The 19916-nt window shown below is 38.9% G+C and overlaps 2 protein-coding genes across 7 annotated transcripts in view; one reads left to right on the top strand and one right to left on the bottom strand.

Moving 5' to 3' along the window:
* MIOS (meiosis regulator for oocyte development) overlaps positions 1 to 19916 on the top strand; it is a 238446-nt gene that overhangs the window by 147808 nt on the left and 70722 nt on the right. The gene's annotated exons all lie outside the window — the stretch shown is intronic.
* Positions 1 to 19916, bottom strand: part of COL28A1 (collagen type XXVIII alpha 1 chain) — a 159537-nt gene that overhangs the window by 127798 nt on the left and 11823 nt on the right. The window contains 7 exon segments of the mRNA XM_082846829.1: positions 4768 to 4821; positions 6115 to 6159; positions 9091 to 9135; positions 13982 to 14008; positions 17808 to 17849; positions 19699 to 19716; positions 19720 to 19752. Of these exon segments, the coding sequence (XP_082702955.1) occupies positions 4768 to 4821; positions 6115 to 6159; positions 9091 to 9135; positions 13982 to 14008; positions 17808 to 17849; positions 19699 to 19716; positions 19720 to 19752 (264 nt within the window).

The raw sequence follows: 19916 nt of genomic DNA, 5'->3' as shown, positions 1-19916 counted from the left end.
TTTAATTTCAGGATCTGTACATTTAGCTCTCATTTACTTAATTTCTTTATAAGAACACCAACTACTAAAAAAAATTATCTACCATGCTTGGGAACCTCAGAAAATGGGATGGAAGTATGACAGAGCTAGGTAAGGAGGAGTAGGGTGTCCAAGGATCATGTGCAGCGCAGAGCTTTCGAGTGGACTAAGTGCTTCTTCATTTGCCCTCATTTACTTCCTTTAAAGTTTCACTTACTCACTAATACTAGGTCCGTTGTTTATTTTGGATGTGGGCTGGATGTTTGATTCACTGGAGATTATTTACCCTGACCATATCCATTTATTAAACTGGACCGGACTGGTGCTATTTCCCTATGAGTTTTCTTAACATCTCAGAAGCTAAACTGAACATAAAGTAAGAGGACTTTGAGTTTCTTATACTTGAGTGTAGCACAAGAAGAAAACACTTAGGGGGGAAAAGCCCTGCAGAAAATGTATGAGCGCTCTAGAGCAGAACAATGGAAGAAGTTAGAAGAAGGGAGGCAATACGTCTATTAAGATAAATTACTATATAACATAAATATCACAGTATTTTTAAATTGTTTGAGGATTAACACGTGCTGCTTTGCCTTGGAGAAATACGTCAGGGATAATTCCTAATGCCCTTTTGGCCCTAGCACCGAAGCTCTCATGCTAGGATGCTTCAACGTGTCACAAGCTATTTCCTGCTCAGGCCACAGTGAGCAGTCCCTCCTCCTAGAGCACAAAGAGGGTCTTGGGAAGAGTAGATTTGGATGAGATTTGAGAAGAAAACACCCTTCAGAAATAACCTCAGAAGGACATCAAGAAAATGGCAAAGGGCTTCCCTGGTGGCGCAGTGGTTGAGAGTCCGCCTGCCGATGCAGGGGACACGGGTTCATGCCCCAGTCTGGGAAGATCCCACATGCCGCGGAGAGGCTGGGCCCGTGCGCCGTGGCCGCTGAGCCTGCGCGTCCAGAGCCTGTGCTCCGCAACGGGAGAGGCCACAACAGTGAGAGGCCTGCGTACCGCAAAAAAAAAGAAATGGCAAAAATTACCTAATGTGGGCCTGGCACATCCAGCATTCTACTGTGTTTATTTGTTCAAAACTAATTTTGATTACTTGTTCTCTGTGATTTGAGAGGCCTGCCTGCCAGTCTTGAGCCATTCTTTCTCGTTATTGGAGGGCCCATTCTATGGCCAGATGGGATTGCCACCTGAACCACCACACCAGCCCTTGGAAGGTGGCGTAGGGTTCTTAGGCCCTCAGTTTTTACTGAGAAGGGGCACCGTGCTCTCTTGTTAAGGACATTGCCAGTTTGGTCCTAGGGATATGGCTTCTCAGATTCTTGCGTGATTATAGTTCTAATTGATTTTAGAGACTGATGGGATGTTCTTCTTATGAATACCACTCTTGACCCTCATGTATGGGAGAGTCTGAGGTGGCTTCCTTCTGAGAAACATCTATGTTTTGTTTCTAAAGCAACAGGGTCATTTAGGACAGAATACTACTTTACATACGGAAAATACTTATGACAGAAGTGATTTGTGAAATAGGGCCAGAATCACATTTTTCCTTAATTTCTCACATGCTATTTTTTCCTTTCATTCTTTGGCCACCTTTTCTGCAAACCCTTTGATGAAGAAAACCCAACCACTAGAGCAACAGAACGGGATTGTCGCTCATGAGAGAGACTATTCATAAATTCAAATTCATAGACAGGCCCTATCTAGAAACTCCCATGGAATCTTTGCAAATGTGACAAGTCCAAATTTTCTATTTTAAGGTCTCATAAGAGACAAAATATTTGAAAATGCACATTACTGGTTTCTTATTCCCATGAGATTCCTTTCCTTCTTTTCCTGCATTTTCAGATGAACATTATAACCAAGTAGAAGTGCACTCTCAACAGACTTCTGTTTCCAGCCAGAGTACACTAGAGGGGGTAGAAAGATGCAATTTCCATACTGTCCAAAAGAAAGGCATTTATCTCAGGTTGAGTATCTAGGAAATTCAGCAGTTTTCCTAAGGAAATAGATATAATATGGTGGTTAAGAGCAGACTGGCTGGGTTTGAATCCTGGCTCTGTCCCTTCCTAGCTGTGTAGACTTGAATCCATTGCTTAAATTCTCTGTGCCATGGCAGCCTAATCTATACCGTGGGAGTGAGAATAGATCATGCCTCAGAAGGTGGTGTTATCTTAAATGGGTATTTAGAACTGTATCTGTGCATAGTAAATATACACTAAATAAGTGCTATCTGTTATTTTAGAAGCTTCAAAATAATAATCCTCCCTGTGTCCATTGGAAAATACAGAATTACTGAATTTTAAAGGTTTTTTTTTTTTTGGCACGAATTGCAATAGCAATATCGTAAAACCATTTTGTAATAAAATGGTAATGGATAAAAAGAAATGTCACTATAAAACATTGTTTCCAGATTGAGCAAAAAAATAGTTTATTAAGTTTTTAAGATTTAGAAGTACATTCTGGGATGCAAGATGAAGCCATTCCCTGAAACCTGACTTTTAAGACAATACAAGAATAAATGTATAAAAACTAAGACAATTAATGAATGTGACATGCGTCTCTGGTTGACAGATCCAAAGAGGGGTAGAAATTAGTAATAGTCTCCAAGTAACAGTCAAGAGACCATTAAATCCGTGACATTAAGACAAAAATATAACTAGGAGAAAAATGAGAAGCTTACTCCCATCTCACTCCCTACCAAGAACCCCCAATATTTTTTTTTTTTTTTTTTTTTTGCGGTATGCGGGCCTCTCACTGTTGTGGCCCCTCCCGTTGCGGAGCACAGGCTCCGGACACGCAGGCTCAGCGGCCATGGCTCACGGGCCTAGCCACTCCGTGGCATGTGGGATCTTCCCAGACTGGGGCACGAACCCGTGTCCCCTGCATCGGCAGGCGGACTCTCAACCACTGTGCCACTAGGGAAGCCCCCCAATATTCTTCAGATACTGACATCTTTTTAACTGACAACGAATTTTTTGTGTTCATCTGGCAGTGAATTTTGTGATTTTAAACCTGTGATAATTTTACGTTAAATATCTTCACCAAAATTTTTGAAAAAAAGAATTTTTTAAAAGAGAGGCCCTTGGAAAGTTGAAGTCCTCAGATACCTTTGGAAGAGTGACTCCTTTTATGATGATGATGTGAAAGTCGAGCATGAAGTGTTACGTCAGAAAATTACAGCCTCCCCCAATATACTTGACTCATTATTTATTCTAAGAATTAATGCATTCTTAGAATTAAAAGCTAAATTCTGTGGAAATAAATCCACTTTAAAAGAAAAATCTGAGTAGTAATTGTATGAGACATGAAGAGAAGTGATCAAACGATGGCACGTTTTGATGAACTGACATCACCCATCTCCTGAAGCTGCGTGCCCTGCTCCCAGCCCAGCACCTCCGCAGACGCCCTGATTTCCAGACTTCTCATTTTCCAAAATGAAAACTTTGGGCCAGTATGATTTCTAATATCCCTTGTGGCTCAAACAATCTATAATTCTATCACTGTTGCAAACTCCAAACCTGATCCCTGATTTTAAGCCTCTTTTTCACAAACATGTGAAAATTATCAGCTTAGGTAACCAAAGGATCCTAGAAATAAGTGTGGACTGTCAAAATATTTTCTTTTCCTTGCTGCAGGATTTTACCTACAGCCAAAGCAATTTTGTAAAAACTTCTACTCAGTATTCAGAAGAGCCAGTTCTTTCGCCCAGAGAGAATTAATCATAGGCAAGGACTGGAAAAGACAGTTTCCCCAGACAACCTTAAGCACACGCCCACTGAGAAGCTCATTCTATTTTAATTTGCCAATTAAAACTGCCCCAGGAAATCACACATTGTCATTATCTCATTAAAAATAGTATACGTGTCACTCCCTTACCTCTCTCTGGAAAAAAGAACAGTCAAGTAACCCAACTGCTCCCCACAACTTAAATTTAATAGCACCCTTAAAAGATTGGCTTTATCTAGGGTCCTCTGGGGACAGTACTGTCTGCTGTTATTACTGCCACAAATTCCACAGATCTCCAGTCACTAACTCAACACCGTTTATTAGATATTTACTATATCTGATATTTACTATATAACGCACTGAGAAGCGTTAAAAAGGCACTAAAACGCTTGTTTTCAGCAAATTAATGGCCACTCTCACTGGAAAACGGAGTCTTATAAACAGGTCTTTTAAAGATAAAGATCCCTTCTATCTCAACTTTTGGTTCCATCTGGCTCTTTTTCAATCCCTCCCTATACGTCTTGCCTGGTTACCTGTGGAATGACATTACAAGGCTGGTATTGATAGAGACTACACCCTCACAATTTAAAAAAGTTTAATTTTTGTTGGTATGACAGTTATAAATCCCCTTCTCTTATAAACTATGTATTGAGTTGACATTACCTGTGGGAAATAGAGTGATTTGAATTGTGTTGCTTATTACTACTTTTCAGTTTCTAGTGAGTCATAAAATGACTAAAAGGGCAGGAGTAAGATGGAAACACTGCAGAAATAATGGCTTATATTTAATAATGCCCCTTTGAATAAAATAATCATAATAAATGAAAAGACTATGACACTGACTTCCTGCATGTACTTAAACATGATTCTGTGTATAACACCTGCAGGTTATTATGTATTTCCAAAGATTCGTCCTCAAAGAATCCATTGACTTCTGCCTAATAAAAACGTGTATTACCATAGCTCACTAGGGGAAAGGCACTCTGCCTGTCTATAATCAACGGGTATGATTACCTTATTGTCTTGAAACCCCTTCGGTCCTGGATCCCCTGGAAGTCCAGTAATGCCCTGCTCCAAGATGAAAACCAAGAATTAGTTCTGTGTACAGAAGGCCAATCAGGAATGAATCATTCATTAGGGTCCCTAGAGATCCTGGAGTTAGAAGTCAGACTACCTAAGTCAGAGTTAAGTTGCGGTTACACACGATTGAGAAATGGAATGAGATAAAATTCCTTGTGTCAAACACACAGCTTCTAAAATAGTACCTAGACTGAGAGCAAACATTTATTAATGAGGCGTTTGTTTTCTAAACCTGCGTTTCCAACATTATTCCTGTGCTGGACCCCTTTTTGGAAAGAATAAACAACAACTTTAAAAATATATATCTGAGGCATATATAACTGTAAGTTGGAGTTTCCAATGACCTGTGATAATCAGAGTTACTCCCCTGTCCTGACACAATTTCAGACCAGAACAAAGGCGTTGATGGTCAACTAGATGCCATCTAGGAAATTTGGGGTAAAGGTATAATTTTCAGTAGACTTTTTGAAATGCTGAAATTAGTTCTTCACACATATACACACCCTCTTCCCATTACAGCTTTAGACAAGGCAAGTCCCCAGACTGGAAAAACGGATCCAATTATTTTCTGAAATCCCTGGGATAAGTCTAAAATAAATGCTTTAAAGAATCATTCCGTGTTATTGAGCAGTTACTGCTTATCATGATGGAACAATACAGATGCTGTAATTTAGATAAAATGCATAGCTTTTCCTACTGCATTAGAGCAGCAATGCCAACATTGTTACATCCTGCTTTTGACTGCTTTGACTTTTTTTTTTTTTTTTTTTTTTTTGCGGAACGCGGGCCTCTCACTGTTGTGGCCTCTTCCGTTGCGGAGCACAGGCTCCGGACATGCAAGCTCAGCGGCCGTGGCACACGGGCCCAGCCGCTCTGCGGCACGTGGGATCTTCCTGGACCGGGGCACGAACCCGTGTCCCCTGCATCGGCAGGCGGACTCTCAACCACTGTGCCACCGGGGAAGCCCTAACTGCTTTGACTTTATTCATCTTCCTAAACTCTAATTTTTTAACTTTTATCCCTTCAGCTACTCACTAAGTAGACTCACCTGCCGGCACCTATCTTTGAAGGAGCCTGCGTTAGTTATTCAAAATATTAGAGCACCAGTCTCCAGACTTTATCTCACATTGGAATCACCTGAGAATCTTTAAAAATACTGATGCCTGACTCCAATCCCTGGACATTCTGACTGAATTGGTAGAGGGTGCATGTGGGCACAGAGATTTCCAAAGCTCCCTAGGTATTCTAATACAGACTTAGATTTGGTTTTCGCCTCCTTACCTGAAGTCCTCCGGGTCCCTTTGGTCCACTTGGCACTGGGGATCCCTGTGGAATAAAATGAACAGTAAGTTGCTCTAAATATCCATTCAATTTGCAATGATTTTACGTGGAAGAGAAGGAACTGTGTTCCCAGTAATGGCCAGTCTTCCCAGGTTATGCAAACATCAAAGCCAACAAATTCACTGTTAACAAAACGACCCTAATTAACAAGCCAACTTGTTAGTAAACTTTTCTCTAGTAAACAAACTCCATGAAAACACAATTTTAGGTTAAGTCCTTTGCCTGTATATTGACATTTTGATCAGAATTTTAAAAATTTATTTCTTAAGAATCCTTAGAAAGCAACAAACTTGGTGGAATATTGTTTCCTTCCAGCAAGGCAATGTCAGTTAAATTAACAATTTAGTGGGCTTCCCTGGTGGCGCAGTGGTTAAGAATCCTCCTGCCAGTGCAGGGGACACGGGTTCGAGCCCTGGTCCGGGAAGATCCCATGTGCCGCAGAGCAACTAAGCCCGTGCGCCACGACTACTGAATCTACGCTCTAGAGCCCCCATGTCACAACTATAGAGCCCACATGCCACAACTACTGAAGCCCGTGCGCCTAGAGCCGGGCTCCGCAACAAGATAAACCACCGCAATGAGAAGCCCGCGCACCACTACAAATAGTAGCCCCCGCTCAACACAACTAGAGAAAGCCTGTGAGCAGTATCAAACACCCAGTGCAGCTAAAAATAAGTAAATTAAATAAATTAAAAAAAAAATTTTGTGAGTTTCCACAATGTCTAGATCACTCTCTTGCCCATCTTCAATACGTAGAACTTGGCAAAACACAACTTATACTCAACACTCTTCTAACAGAAAATATTTCAATATGTCCCATAACTAGGAAGCCCTTTAAAGTTTGTTTTTGTGACAGTATAATATTATCTAGTCTTTCTTTTCTCAGATTTCCACTTTTTTTCTGATTACCAAAATGTAACCTGTTTATAATAGACATACCTTGACAATTATAGAAAAAAGTAAATTTCTAATAGCAACAGATGTTAACATTTTAGGCATATTTTCATCCAATATTATTATTTCATCCAGTAGGTCTTTCTTTAAATAATTTGATCAAAGTGTGTATCCAATTTTGTATCCTACTTATCTGGCCTTCCATTCTATCAAAAATATTTTTCCATGTCATTAAAAACTCTTAGTAAACTGAATAATATCCAAGAATATGATTCTGTCATAGCTACTCATTTCTCTAGTTTTGACACTTAAGTTGTTTCTGATGATTTCTATTGTTAACAATAGTATAGTGAATATCTTTGTGTATAAATCTTTGTTCAAACTTCTGATTCATTCCTAAGGATAATTTCCTAGAAGAAGATGACTGACACAGAGACTGTAAGCACATTTAAGGCTCTCATTCACCCTCTTTTGTCTCTCACACCATATATGGAAAGAAAAAGTAAAAATTTCCTCCATAAATTTTGTTCAGATTTCCATTCTCACTACCTGAGTATAGAGAGTGCATCTTCATCTTACAATATCTCCATCAATACTGAGTATTATATATTATCTCAGTGCTTGCTAATTTTATAGGTGAAGTAATATTTTAATGTTTTAATTTTACTTACCTGATTGCTTATGTGTTTGGATAATTTTTTCATTTATTACCCATTTATATTTCCTCTTTTATGTTGCTTTGTGTTCTTTGTACGTTTTATGTGTAAACTTACATGAACTCTTCACATCAAGGGCACTATATTTCATTGACCTTAGACATGCATTTTTTCAGATTTTTACATCTCTGAAATTGGGATACATCGTACAATCAGTTGCACCTTACGTTTCTAATGGGCAGTATTTTTTCTTTCTTTTTAGCACAGAAAATAATAGGGCAGTTAACAATCCCTGCCATCTTAGTCAATGAACTGTGTTAAATCTTTGTCAGCCATTTTTATTTCAAATAGTGTCTCCAGTTATTTTTTGACTCATTTTTGTTCAGTGTGTCCATTCTTCTGTATTTTCAAGTCTATGTCCATCTCCCATTTTCAGTTATTCTCCAGGAAGAATCCATTCATTATCACACCTTTCATTTTGTCCAGAGATAATTACCAAGCCTACATTTTTCAGATTCATCTGACCTTTAACTCTACAGTAGTTTAAAAGCTTTCAGAAAGTCTTAGCCTATTTAAAGTGTTTAGTTACATAGGCCAGTGCCACTATTTTATCCTTTTCTTTTCACCTTCCTCCTCGTTTTCTCTCCTTGACTCTTCCCATAATTAAAAGATAGATATTGAAAGACTTTGGTATCTTGGTGGCATGCTGGTAACAGTTCTTAACTATAATGAAAATTATTTACTTTTACTCTACTTTTTTGGACCCTTTATCATGTTTCAAATATACTCTCTATGTATTTCTCGTCCATTAAGGAACTCCTTAACATTTAATATTGTCTCCAGTTTACATATTTTATTCATATTTATTTTTTAATGAAAGGTAAATAACTACCCAATTTCTGTGGCTTGCTGCATTTTCAAATCCTTATCTGTGTCTAGTTCTTCCACATTACTGAAAAGTATTTCATTAACCTATTTCATAGAGTTCTTTACTCTACTTTGGAAGGTGCTTGTTCTCAGCGTTTACATCTGGAAAACAATTCTCCTTTGACCCAACTGGAGCTTGAATTGACTTTGCTAGTTAAGTTATTCTTTTCACCATAACATTTAGTGGGCCTGGCCTCAAAGGTTAGGGTGCCACAAGGCAAAGTCTTAATGGACCGTAAGAAAGGCCTTTGGGGGCTCCATTAAATAAAGTTAGGGATGGATTTGTTTTTTGCTTCATGTTTTACAGATGTGAAAATTGAGCCGATGACTCTCTAATTCCAGTAGTGAGAGCAACATAATGAATCCAGGAATTTCTTCTTAAGGAAACTCAGTCCCAAAGGGATCACAGCTGTTAGCATTTTAAAAACAAGTTCCTTACTTTGTTACCTTTTATTCCTGGTTTACTGCATTCTCCACGTTCACCCTAAAAAAATGAATACATGAAATAAGAAGACATTTGCAGTCATTCAGTGTTCGGATTCTTTTTAAAAGATTCCCAGCAGGGCTTCCCTGGTGGCGCAGCGGTTGAGAGTCCGCCTGCCGATGCAGGGGACACGGGTTCGTGCCCCGGTCCGGGAAGATCCCACATGCCGCGGAGCGGCTGGGCCCGTGAGCCATGGCCGCTGAGCCTGCGCGTCCGGGGCCTGTGCTCCACAATGGGAGAGGCCACAACAGTGAGAGGCCCGCGTACCACCAAAAAAAAAAAAAAAAAAGATTCCCAGCAGAATCTTATGACATGAGCAGTCTGATGAGTTATACACAGTTTTATCCTCAATACTGTGGGTTGTTTGGGCATTGAACTCCGAAAAATTTTACCCATGAGTCATTCTTAACACAATCAAATTAGTGATACCACCTAATGAGGTTTAACATTTTTGAGACATGGATCAAATTAAGAGGAAAGAAAATAAGGTTTAATGAGCATCTACCATATTTTATGTACCCTTTGCATATGTGATTTAATTGAATCCACACTATACCCCAATGAGATTAGTTTTACAATTCCTTTTTTTTTTCAATTTGATCCATAGATGTCTTTTCTTATTGAAGTATAGTTGACTTGCAATATCATATTAGTTTCAGGTGTACAACATAGCGATTCAATATTTTTATAGATTACACACCATCCAAAGTTACTACAAAATATTGTCTATATTCCCTGTGCTGTACATTACATCCCTGTGACTTATTTATTTTACAACTGGCAGTTTGCACCTCATAATCCCCTTCACCTTCATCTTATTTTATAAATGAGGAAACTTAAGCTCAACAAGGTAACTTTGCTCCATCCTAGAGCTAGTAAGAAGAATCAGGTCTCAGCCCAGGTCTACTCAGACTCCGTGTCCCTATTCTTTCCACAACACCACATGCTCCAGCCTGAGCACCAACTTTGATCAATTAGTAGTGTTTACCTAGAGAACTGTGAGAGAGAGATTCTGAGAGCATGTCCAGACTTGGTGGAGAAAGGAGCCATGATGAATGATCAAGGTCTGCGGTGAGAGAGAGAGTTGGGCATGGCGACAAGCATGCTGTGTGTTTTCCATCACCACAGACTGCTGTCCTGCCTTTCCTGGAATACTAACGGGAAAACAAATTAACATTTAAATTATGCTTTCCTCTTTATTATTAATGTTATTTTACAGACATTATGTCAGTTAATCTGACATTAACTGTCTGAGGTAGATATTATTAGCCCAGTTTCACAGATTGAAAATTTGTGATTTAAAAAGGTTAAGTAACTTGCTCAGATAGAATGAGAATTGGGGCCTCTGAATACAAATCCACTATATCAGACTTTCAAGACTTCTAATAATTAGAACTAACAAGTAACAAGGTCAATTAGAAAAACAACTGAAGTTAGACTTTTCAAAGGGTATTCATACATATCTATATTTTTTCTGAGCCTCGAAGCAATTCATATTTTTAAGATAGGGCAGTTCAGTTGGGGGGTTTAAATGATTTATGTAAATGTCCATGCCAGCCAATGACTCCTAGGCTGGTGCCCTCACGACTAGTTTCTGTTTCTGCTGCTGCTTATTATCTCTGTGCTCCTCTAAAGCATGCAACTCAAAGTGCCACTACATAAGGAACTTGCACTAGAATGTTCATCACTGCCCTGCCTCCTTCATTAGGGAAGTCTTGCTATGAAAAATAAATGTCAGCTGAGCTAAGCAGTATGTTTAGTGATACAGTGGACTTATATTCTTGTGCAAGCTTCATCTCATCACAGAATAGCAACAAATAGTTCACAGATTGACTGCCAACGTGCAGACCACACTTTGCTCTGAGAAGGAATATCATAATTGTGACCACCAGTTATGGATGCAGAGTATGTGCCAAAGTCTTGACGTTATTGGTGATCACCACAACAGCCTTGCAAGGTGTATGTATCTCCATTCATACACAAGGCAAGTGAGGCTCAGAGAGATTAAGTAGCTTGCCCATGACCACATGCTTGAGTCTGTTAGGCTCCCAAGTCCGTGTTCTCCCTCAGCCACCCAAAGCTGAACAGGGTACACTGCCATGGTCTTCAAGTTACTTTCCACTAACCTGACACTTCTGCCTAGGGTCCTGCATGGGGTATTGCTGGCACGGGGGGCAGGCAAGAGGGAGGTACAATTTTTAGATCCAGCTATGTCTCTATTCAAAAGCAATCTGTTTACGGTTACCGGGGTGAAGGGTAGGGGGAAGGGATAGTCAGGGAGTTTGGGATCAACATGTACACACTGCTATATTTAAAATGGATAACCAACAAGGACCTACTGTATAGCACAGGGAACTCTGCTTAGTGTTATGTGACAGCCTGGATGGGAGGGGAGTTTGGGGGAGAATGGATACATGCATATGTATGGCTGACTCCCTTTGCTGTGCACTTGAAACTATCACAACATTGTTAATCGGCTATACTCCAATATAAAATAAAAAGTTAAAAAAAACCAAAAGCCATCTGTTCTCTCTCCACATCATATTGTGAGTCAAACTGACCCAGGAAAAACTGAGCTTTCACTTAAAACAAGTTGAACATTTATTGCTGAATGCAAATGGAAAATCGCTCTTGAAGAATCAATTAGAAAGCAATTAATTGAAGAATGTTGGATGGAAATACAATGAGTCAACCACCAAAATATAAAACAGAAAAGTACCATAAATATGCTCAAAATTCTTTGGGCTAGAGTTCACGTTCCATTTGTCCAGACAGATTTGTTAGCTATAGGGTCCTGAGGAACAGCATCGGCATGGGGGCAGATTCCCATCAATGAAGATACTGTACTCATGTTATTCGCCTCTGCAAAGGCGTTTTCTTTTTTGATGGGCTCAGTAATCCCTGTGGCATGGTCAGAGTTACAAAGTTCCCAAGAGCAAGTGCTTCAGAAAAAACTGAACAGATTAGCTCTGTTCCCAGCCTCGATTTCTGACGCTGTTTATCCTGGTGAAATTCTGGTTTGAATGTCGACGGTTCAGGGTCATTTTGCTCCGACAGCTTGTACTTTCCAAACGAGGGCCCCTCCAGTGAATCTATAATTCCCCAGAAGTTTAAGTGAATCTTTTCAACAACAAAAAAAAATACACAGAGAGTTTCCTGGTGTTGATAATTAGCATACTGTATAAATCAAAATGGTGGTGGCATGGAAAATTTTCTTCAACTATATATATAGGACAGTTTTACAATCATGAAAGTTTAACTTTCCCATATTATCACTTGTTCCCTATCTCTTTATAATAGCACCTTATGTTTATAGACCAGCAAATAATTTAAAATACATTGTCACATCCATTATTCTATTTGATTCTCCAACCACCCTGTAAATTAGGGAGGCTTGTATTAATCCAGTTCTATATGGATGAAGAAACAGACACTCTAAGATATTGAGTTGTCCAGGTTCTGATGGCAAAGTACAGAATCATGGCATTTCTTACACTCTTCCCCTTTTCGACCTAAGATTTCCAGTGTTTAGGGATATATTTATATGCCTGTGTATAGGTTCACCCCTAATGTTTACAGGGCCCAGAACAAGAGTATAAGCAGAGGCCCAAATACCACCTATCTAAGTAGCTGAAAGTTCCAAATCGAGCTAATAAACTAGTCATGTTCTGGCTTCCTTTCTTGACAAATATATCTCCAAAAGGAGTAAAAAGTTAGAGAATTTTGGAATTCTTCAGAGGTGCATGTGGGAGGCCCATGCCCACAGCCCACAGCCCAGTTCTCAGTTTACCTCCCACTTCCAGCTCCTCCCACAGCCAAAGGAGCTGTATGTGTCTGTGTGCCACAGACAGCACAACAAAGCCCCCTCCTGCCCCAACAAAGCTTCCATTTGGTTTCCCTCAGGCCTAGGGAGAAGATGGACATGGGAAGGAGGTCCGTGTGTGCCTTTGAAGCAGGCTCAGACCATTTTGCAGGGACTTCTAGGGGCTTGGTTACCCAAAGCATGATCCAGGAGAAGGGGACATGGGCCTCTCACTCTGCAGACACCTGGCTCCCTCATGAATGAGGAGGATGGAGGAGACCCAGAGCAGGACCCTGTAAAGTGCATGCCTCTTGCCCAGGTCTGAGGGTTGTAGGACAGAATGAATGATGAGGGCTATGTTCTGATTTCAGACAGAAAAATCTGATAATAGAGAGCATATAATAATAGTGGCTTAAACTTATGAACCACTGAACCCTCTCGAAGATTCCTGAGCCCCAGTCTAACGTGTTAATTTCTTTGGAAGCAGTTTGATTTCCTAATTGATAATTTGCAAAGAATAATAAAATAATTTACCAACTCATAACCTTTGTCAAATTTACTGCCCCTGCAAGCTCTACCCAGGTGCCTGATGGAATGAACTAAGTAATTCTTTACTGCTTAACCAGGATAGATCCTCTTTGCCCCATGAGAGGGTCTTGTGTCTACATTTCACAGGAAGTTAAGCACCAAGGCAGCAGCATAATTGTAGTATTGCTGCATCCATTTGTACATAGAAACTTTTGATCTTGATACCCGTATTGCATGACCATTAAACTGGGGTTCTCTATTAAAAGAATTCGCATTTGCAGGACTAAGAGAGGCTGGATTCTCAGGAATCTTAGGCTTCCTTCCATCCTTTATAACATACACCTGTATCTTAAGTTCTATTATTATTTTATGCTAACAGTGTTGAGAATATACTTAGGAATTTGGGAATCCAGACTTACAAAAATAAAGGAAAATAACTTTTATTAAGTATATAAATACAGTTACGTTGCTGTTTTTCTTTATGAAATTCTGATCTATTTGTTGTTACCAACTTACCTTCTCACTCTTGTACCCAGGGATTCCCTAATTAAAAAAGAAAAGAGAAGTAAAATGTGATATTAGAAGGCATAGTTGGAGGAAGTAGTTGATGTTTTTCATTTATAAAGTACAACAAAACACATCTGCATAGTCTTGGAAATTAAGACCGTATAAAGGTAAGGTCTTCCACTTCTCTCTGCACTTAGGGAATGTGCGTATAGTAGGGGGAAGAAAAGAACCTATTTTTTCCTTTTATTACATTCTATTCTCAGTTCCACATATTTTTTCAAACCCAATTTCTTACCCTTTGGTCCAAAGCTAAAGGAGAAACTATACACTGAATCTCATTGTAGAAGTGACGACCTATAATGGTGCTTTCAAAATTGTTATATTGACTTTTATACTGTGAACTGTCACAGCTGAGGATGCTTCACAGAGACGGTTTAGAAAAATTGGCTTTGAAACTGAGCTGAGATAATGGCCTTTAAAATGTCCGTAAATATTTATATCCATTATGATCCTCCTTTCAAATTGGGTCTAGAATATAGAACATCGGGAAATGAATGGTTCCTTTGTCAACCTTAGTGAGACAGTGACCTTTAAGTTACTATATTTTATCTCAGGCTAAATAAGGGGCCAGTGCTTCTGCTTCTCTTGTATGTCACTCTTGGGAATTCTGCACAGCCTTCTCCATTGTGTGGCTGCCCATAAACCCTTTAAGTAACACAATACTGAATATTAAACAGACTGGTAAATTACCAACTTTAAGCTACAGCAAGTCTTTTTCTAATATGATCACATGTCTTTTTCATACAACTAGTTTCTATGTATGAAAATAGAATTGTAAAACATCTTTTAAGTGAGCTGGAGAAACCAATGAAATAAACAAGCTGTGATTGTAGTTACTTGTGAGTCAGAGTACAAAATTTTGCTGTGTATGACTTTTTTACAAAAGGTAAAAAGGAATTCTTTAGCACTTCTCCCCAAATGTGCAATCACTGAGAAACTGAAAATAAAAGTAAAACTAGTCAAAAAAATTGTTACACTACAATTTAATCCGTGTCGGAAATACTTATTCACATAAACGGTTTTATGTTTAGTATTGTGCTTGAAATTAAAGGCCACATTAAGATAGTTAAATTGGGGTTCTTTATAAAAACAGTTCATGTCTGCAGCACTAAAAAAGACTGGACTTTCAATCTCAGGAATTTTGGGGTGCCCTCCACTGCTTATAATATACCACCATATTTAAAATTCTGTCATTATTTTATGTTAAGACTGTATTTTATGTTATGTCTTGTTATTTTATGTTATGTCTTGTTATGTTACAGTCTTATGTTAAGACTGTATTTTACGTTAAGACTGTATTTTGGAAGGGGCCAATACAGTTTACAAAAATAAAGGAATATTACTTTTTATAGTATACTCTTTTTCCTGTGTTTTGGTTTTTGTTTTGTTTTCCTAACTCTCTGGTCAATTTATTGTTTGGTTGATCTCCCCTTTCTTTCTTCCTTTCAGGGCACCTTACTTACTAGTTTTAAAATATTCAAATTTGAGATATTCAGCACTGCACTCATTGGTCTCTGCAAAATTTGCTTCTGACTTCCCTATTTCTATGAATGGTACCATCATATTTCAAATCATACAGAATCAAAATTTATAATCATCTTTGCTCTCAACTTGCCCCTTCCATTCTTTTAATCCAACCAGTTAAAATCCTCCAACAGCTTCCAGGGCACTTAGTTTTAGATCCACTCTCCTGACCCTGGCCAACAAGGCCCTGTGTGATCTAGACCCTGCCTACCCCACAGCCTCATCTCCCTCGCCACTCTTCCTCAAACTCTGTCTCTCTTTGCATTTCCTGGGCCCACCAAGCTTGCTCCTGCCTCAGAGGTTTTGTGTTTGCTGCTCTTTCTGCCTAGAACCCCCTAGTGACCCTGTTTTATATTTTCATAAGCCTCTCACTGACTGGAGTTCTTACTCACTTGTTTGTCTGTTGGTTGAACGCTTTATGAAACAGGGTCTCTCCACCTTGCTCACCTCTATATCCCCGGCACCTAAAAGAGGGCCCAGCGCATGGCAAGTGTTCAGTAAATCTTGCTGAACATCTGAGGTAGAGCTAGTCACCGCATCCCCTCATTTCTACGCCTTCCTGGTTCTCACAATGTTCTCTTCCTCTCTGTTTTGTCATCACTGTAGCCCAGTTCTGTCCAGTATAACGTAAGCCACCTATGTCATTTTCAATTCCTTAACAGCCACTTAAAAAATGCGAGAATGAACAGGTGAAATTAATTTTTAATAATCTATTGTATTTATCACAATAGGTCCAAAAACTGTCATTTTAACATGTGATCAATATTAAAAAATTATTGATGAGATATTTTACATCTCTTCTTTTGGTACTAAGTCATAAAAATTCAGTGTGTAGTTTATTCCTCCAGCACACCTCCACTCCGGCTAGCCTCTTTCCACTGCTCGGTAAGCACACATGGCCAGCAGCTTTCACATTGGCTGGAGCAGCTCTAGCTAATGACCCTGTTACTTCTCCTACAGCCTGTAGCAACAAACCGTCTTCAAAATGCTCTCTCCTTCTGCTTGTTCCCACTTCAGTTTTGCTTTTAGAGCCAGGCCAGATTAATCTTCCAAATCCACAGCTCTTGGGCCATACGCCTCATCTAAAATCTCAGGAGGTGCCCATCACCCTGCAGAGCCCAGCCTTCCAGCCGGCATGGACCAACCACTCTGCCAATACTCCTCCCTAGGCACCCCATCTCACCATTCCCCACGCTTTGCCCTCCCTCTGGTTGCTGCTTACAGCACTTTCCGTCTAGAATGCCTGCCCCTTCCACTTTCCTGTTCTGTCTTTACCTGTCTCAGTCCTACACCCTTCAAGGGTCATTCTGTAGAACCTACCCTGATAGCTCTGGTCTCCTCTGAATGCCCATTATACTTTATGTGTGAAATTTTTACAATATTTTGACATTCCACTTCATACTGTAGCTGTTTTACCTCTCCTCTGAGATAATGAACGTTTCACAAAAATAAGTGCTTTGTCTTAATTTTATTTTCACATAACAATAGGCTTTATGTATATAAAATACCTAAGAAGTCTTTCCTGAATGAGTAACACAAATTTCTGAAGGAATTTCCATTGAAATTATCAAACTTTGTATCAGGATTTTTCATGAAATTGGTTAAAAACACCAAGAGAACCATTTTTAAAACCTCTGGGTCTGAGTCCTGGGCTTTCATCCAAGGGGAAAAGCTGGGAGGAGAAATGCCACGCAGCCTCCTTTTAAGTCACTGTACATTTCTCTGCTATTTGCTATACTGCTGCAGTTCTCCAGGACAATGCAAAAGAAGAAATGTACTATAATTATTTCTCACACAATCTCTTGACATCTTCTAATTATAGGGATAATAAATCAACTAGAACAATCTCTTCTTTTGCCTGTAGAATTGGATTTTCAAAAGGATAGTTGAGATTATGTAATTCTTCTGCTCCCAGAATTTTAATTTACTCTTTATTAAAAAGAAAAAAACACAGGAAGCAAAACAAAATATTTTTCTTATTTGAGCTTTTCACACATCTCAACTTGAGTATCAAGAAATGTTATGTGGCGGACCGCCCTGTCCCATCATCACTCCTTTTGGACAGAGTATTTTCTCCTCACATTTCCACTTCTAAGATCATAATCTGTCTGATTGCCTGTCTGAGCCATCAAGAGCACACGTGGACATAAATCATTTTTGCACTTGCATTGCAGGGGTCAAAATGATCCATTACAGAATCTTAGCGTCCTGGGATTACTTTCTTAGGAAGGCATTTCAGTTGTGTACGTACCCCTGGGCCTCTTTCTCCCGGTTCCCCTTTTGGAGCATCACCCTGTGTCAAGAAAAAAACTTAGTCAAAATTCCATGGCCCTGCAGAGCGAGTGATTGCTCAATAAAATTCACTATTCAGATTTCCCGGATTAATACGTTAAACCAATGGGGAAAATATCTTTGACCTTGACCATTGACATTTTCACCATGCAGTCTAGGGAAGAAAATAGCAGCTCAGATAGCCTTTGCCCTTTGGAGTGAAGCCAGATGTATAGGGTGCAGAATCCAGGTATATTTTCACAGCTTAGGCCGAGACTTGCATCCTAGTTTAACAACAGGGCCGTTGTTCTCAAATATAGCATTGTACCCACTTGGAGCCAGCTCCTCTGGCTTTTCTCCAAGGGGCTTTGGAATGTTTTGCAAAATGTCCTTAAGAGTGATTGCTTGATTTCAGCGAGACTTAGGAAAATATATTATATGGCACAAAATTACAAGCCAAATAAATGAAATGTGTGCAAAGACTTACAACAGGTATTTAACAAAGCAAAAAGAAGACATGATGGCATCAATTTAGACCCATACAAAGCGGGTGAGTGTAGGGGTGTGTGTGTGTGTGTTGTAAAACCACCCAAGGATGCTTTACATTCCCTTTCTTTGACAAGCAGGCAACTGGCAAAAATACTTTCATGCACCTAACTTATTATATTATTCATTACCTCCCTAAACGTATTCTCAGAAATGGAGTTACTGGCATTAACATTTTGAATATTTGAATGCTTCTTATAGTGCCTAATTGCTTCCAAAAGTGTTTGTGTGTCTGTGCCAAGTTACCTTTGCAATGAAGAGGAAACCAGTTTCACCACCACATTGCTATCACTAGTTATTATTGTTTTAATATTGCTGTGTTAAGTGCTATAAGAAATGTTTTTTATAATTTAAAATACAGAAAAAAACAAACTCGTGAACTAGAAAATTACTCCCCTCCCTCGCAAAAAACAACCCAACACCCTTGGAGTCCAAAGTTTCTAAAATGTGAATAATTAGCAGTAAAGGGCACCTCGTTGTCTGTCTTTAAATTTCATTCATTATCCAGTGAAATTAAACATTTTTCTATTTCTTTTTTCACTGGATTTATTTCCTGTCTTGAAAATTGTTTGTGTCCTTTGACCATTTAATTATTAGTTTCTCATCTATTTTATAAAGTCTTTATGTACTATAGCAATTAACCCAATATCCATTGTATTTTGACATAAACATTTCCCTATATGTTTTCCTCTTTATTTTAATTATTATTTTTCATTATATACGAACTTTCCTCAAATTTTCACATGGTTGCATCTGCTAATCTCTCTCCTATGATTCCTTCTGTTGCTCTTGAACTTGGAAGACCATCATCCCAACAATGATATATTTTTTTTTAAATTAATCTAGGATTTTATTGATGAGTACACAAAGAAAAGAATTGGGGAAATGCCTGAACTTGGTTTGGGAGTAAGAGACGATCTGGTGTTTTTCCTATTGTTATTGTAGGTGAGTTACCCATCAAGTGAATCCATGAAAAATACAAGTGTCAATAGCAATCTGCTTTGGAATATGTATCAGTGATTCGTGGAACATTGTAGTAATTAATTTAGGCCTCCATTATTTAAGAACAAGTTTCTCTTTATTCACCTCCCTAGGTTTCCTGAACTTATTGACTAAAATGGTCGTATGTTTCTCAGAATTTGTAAATACAAGCTTACACAAACCAGACAGATGATGTAGGAAGTAAACAGCCTGTATTCTTCGTGGGAATCATCAGATTTTTGGCATTGGCATATATTACAATCCTTTGTTTTTTAAATTTTTGTTATTTAAGTAGACCTAGAAGGCGATACACTGGTTTAAGTGAAAGCTGTTTATTCATTTACCGGGTTTCCTTTAGGTCCTCACTTACCTTTGATACCTGGGTTTCCAGGTGTACCCTGAAGGCAAAGGGAAAAAAGATTACACGGAGCCAGGCATTCTATTAGTTTCCTACACCTTACATTAATTTCTGATCAGCTTCATTCCATAAAATTAGAGATGATTGTAAAAAACACTTTACATACCAAGCAGAGATTCAACTCTATTTTCCCTTACTACACAC

The sequence above is a fragment of the Leucopleurus acutus genome, assembly GCF_964270905.1.
Source record: "Leucopleurus acutus genome assembly, chromosome: 9".
NCBI lineage: Eukaryota > Metazoa > Chordata > Mammalia > Artiodactyla > Delphinidae > Leucopleurus > Leucopleurus acutus.
This window is presented reverse-complemented; position numbering and strand designations above follow the sequence as displayed.